The sequence below is a fragment of the Phalaenopsis equestris genome, unplaced genomic scaffold (genome assembly GCF_001263595.1).
Source record: "Phalaenopsis equestris unplaced genomic scaffold, ASM126359v1 Scaffold000492, whole genome shotgun sequence".
Taxonomy (NCBI): domain Eukaryota; kingdom Viridiplantae; phylum Streptophyta; class Magnoliopsida; order Asparagales; family Orchidaceae; genus Phalaenopsis; species Phalaenopsis equestris.
The window spans coordinates 70,195-73,903 of NW_018164932.1; the positions used below are offsets into that span (position 1 = coordinate 70,195).

Sequence of the window (3,709 nt, forward strand, 5' to 3'; positions counted from 1 at the left end):
TATAGATAAAACTCACAGATAAAATTTACAAACACGCCCTTGCTCCCCCCAACCCACTAATCTAAGAGACACACTTCTTCACACCAAGGGACGCTCATTTTCCTTCATAAAGACACACCTCTCCAGTTCAAGATACTCCAAATTTCCTGGTATATGAGTCATACCTAACACTATCCTCTATAAATAAGAGAATTATTTTATGAATAAAACATAATAGATCACAAAAAATTATTGTTCATTCACACACTCTTTATCACTCCTTGCACACTAATTCTTGGGTGTGATTCACTGACAAATCATGATGCATCATATAATATGTTTGTGTTAATTGGAAGTTATTTGATCATATAGAATCAAATTAACAAATAATTTTCTTATAATATCAGAAAGCTCATTTTATTTTCTTCATTTTTAACATTAAATTTCTATGAGACAACAAACACTCATAGTAAATATAAATAAGATACATGTGATAAAGGGGATATGTCTATGGTCTTATCAAAGCTATGTTGAGCAAATTCTTTTCACATGTAGTTATGGTCATGATAAATGAATGATTTTGATGGCATGAATGTACTAACCTTATCCAAAAAAACTCAATATACTTGATATAAATAACAATCAATTAAATCATTGGCCACCTGAATCACAACGACAAAATATTATCTTAAATTCATCAAAACAAGAGTTACACAGCACATTGTGTTCACAAAACAAATTATTGAACATAAATTTCATTCTTATAATTGCCTCTATAAGCTTGATCTAAAATCTATAATTTAGATAGCAGGCTGATCATGTATTCACGTGGACTGCATAGTGCTTTGAGACGATTTGCTCTTGGCATGCTAATGCCCGATCCTTGTGTCATGTCCACCTTCTCAGGTCCAATCCTCTTCCACTCGAAGCACTGAATCAGAGTTCCTAATACCAGACCAACCTCTTTCAATCCAAGCCCCTCTCCCGGACACCTTCTTCTCCCTAATCCAAATGACATTAACTTTCCTCCTACTTCTACGTTTTGGAACCTTTCAGGTACAAACTTGGTAGGTTCCAGCCAAAGCATGGGGTCTCTGTGAATTTCATAAACATTTACTAAAAGCATTGTGCCTCGGTCCACATCGTAGCCTCCAACTTTACAATTCTCTCTTGCTATGTGAGGTAGGAGAGGCCCAACTGGGTATAAGCGAAGTGTTTCGTTGATAATACAATGAAGATATGGCAGTTTGGTGAGATCTGATTCATCTAGGAGGTGGTCATGTCCGACTTGCTTCTCTATCTCTTGTCTTGCCTTCTCTAGTTTATCTGGATTGTTTAATAAAAGAGACATTGACCATTCAATTGTATTTGAAGAAGTGTCCGTGCCTGCAGATATTAAGCTCTAAAAAAAGAGAAAGAATACAAAAAAATTATGTCAATATTCAAAAAGAAATTATTAACTAAAAGTTATTTTAACCAATAATTATTTTCTAACTAAGCACCTAATAAATAAAAAAAAATAAAATAAAATAGCTATTAAAGTATTCAAAAAAATACCAACCACATAATTTAGTACAAATCAACTGTTACATATATCTAACAGTTAAACTTTAATATTTAGTTTTATAGCATTTTTATGCGATAAATCTATGTATGATATTGAATATTTGTGTGATATGCATGTAAATATGAAAGTTTTGATGTTAGATATATAAAGAAATAAGAATTGTATAGTATGTTTGTATTAATTGGTATTTATTTGATGACAAAGAATTGGATTAAAGGAATTATTTATCAACACAATAAAAAATATAAGCTTTAATATATATTATTATTTATATTTCAGCATTAAAAATTTTCCGAATGGCCAAAAAGGAAAAATAGTAAGATGAAGAACTCACCAAAATAAGTGCCTTAATGAAAACATCAGTATATTGCTTTGGTTGCTTCTCCTGCAAAGAGAGCAGAGCATCAATCATTGTTTTATTAATCCTATTCTTCTCCTTCAACTCCCCATCTTTTTTATCCTCATCCTCTTCTCTTTTTTTCCTCCTGCGCTCTTCGATGAGTGATTGAATAATCTTATCCCTGTACTTGTGATACCTCACCATCTTTCTCTTCACTCCTTGACTTGTAATCCACATGATCATTGCCGATAAAAAATCGCCGACATTGGTCATGCCAGAAAGCAAGGTGATCTTCTCTATCACCTCCTTGAACTTATATACCACATTGTCCTTCCCATCATCCTCTCCATAATACCTCTTCCCTGAAAATTGACACAACTGATAATCCAGGAAGCTGATAAAAAATTTCACATTAAGCTCATTACCTGCTGTAATCCTCGTTATGATGTTCATTGCCGCCCGAATAAGCTTGGCCTAAGCTCTACCATCCCATAGTTACGAAAAAGGTGTCGGACGAGGGCACGTGCCTCGTCATCCAGGACATAAGCAAAAAAGGCGAGACGATGGCACGAAAGTGCTTCAATGGTGGCAATTCGACGCATCTCTCGCCAGTCAGGGCCATAGGCAGCGAAAGGGAGGCTGGTGTAGTTGTAGGTAATTACAGAAACAGAAGGGAATCGAGGGCGGTCAGCAAAGGTAGCGTCATTGGTGGTGAAGCACTCTTCGGCGAGGGAGGCGGAGGAGACAACGAGGACGGGACGGATTCCGAAACGGAGGAGAAGAATAGGACCATGCTTGGCAGAGAGATGGGCTAGGGATTGGTGGAGGGGCTTCTTCAGGAGGTAGAGATGACCAAGGATGGGAAGGGAATTAGGAAGACTTGGAGGGAGATTCTTCTTCAAGCTGCTTTTGTTGCTTAAGAAGAGGTTGGTTGCTAAAAGGAGGGAGAGGAAGAGACCTAAGAAGGTGATGATGTTAATGGCATCCATTGTGGAGAAGAAAAGGAAGAAAAAGGGAAAGATAAAGTTTTGGTTAATTTTGTAAAACAAGAGAATGATTTGATTGATGAATTCAAATTTAGAGAGAACATATCCCTATATAGACTTCAAAGTAGTGTAATCTCCTACATTAATCAGATTGTTTAGAGAAAAGACAATGAATATGGCAAGGAGAGGAAGAAGGGGTATCGGGATGCACACTTGTTCATGGCATAATGAGGTTGAGGGTGTATGCTTCCAATGGACAAAATAACGTCTACACATACGACATATGAGACTCATGGAAGTTGAATTACACGCTGGCGTGTTGTTAGAAAAAAACAAACAAAAAATCCACAAATTCAAAAAAAAATAAGAGTTCTAGAAGTCTTTGTATGTTGCTATCCCGCTTTTGCCTTTCCATCGACTCTAGTCGCAGCTATAACATAACAATAAAAGAGTAGTAGGAAAGCTTGGCCTCCTTCGCAATTACAGAGGTGAATGCGTTGTTTGGTCGTCATCAGTCGTCCGTACGTACATTTTATGCATGTAATATTTTCTCCTCTCATTATGCGGTCAATGGATCAAATCACACATATTGACTTTTTATCTCACCTTTACAAAGAAAGAGAAGAATAGTTCTTAGGATTGGAATCAAACCAATAATTCAGTGGACCTCCACAAATATAAAAAAACAACAAACACAATACGTGTTTTCACATGCATTATTCTTCAAATAATTGAATTCTGAACGTCTGGACCTCCACAATTATAAACAATTCATGTTAGGCTGGGAGAGGATAAATCATTAAAATTTTTAATTTTAAATATATATATATATATATA

At 35.8% G+C, this 3,709-nt stretch overlaps 1 protein-coding gene across 1 annotated transcript; it reads right to left on the minus strand.

The window, feature by feature from the left end:
* Positions 1-640: 640 nt before the first annotated feature.
* LOC110028149 (cytochrome P450 81E8-like) lies at positions 641-3,276 on the minus strand. Its single transcript, XM_020729888.1, has 3 exons — positions 2,342-3,276; positions 1,881-2,303; positions 641-1,381 (listed from the first exon to the last, which is right to left on the minus strand). Exons 1-3 carry the CDS (start codon positions 2,873-2,875, stop codon positions 773-775), a joined length of 1,566 nt encoding a protein of 521 aa, XP_020585547.1. The 5' UTR covers positions 2,876-3,276; the 3' UTR covers positions 641-772.
* Positions 3,277-3,709: the final 433 nt, after the last annotated feature.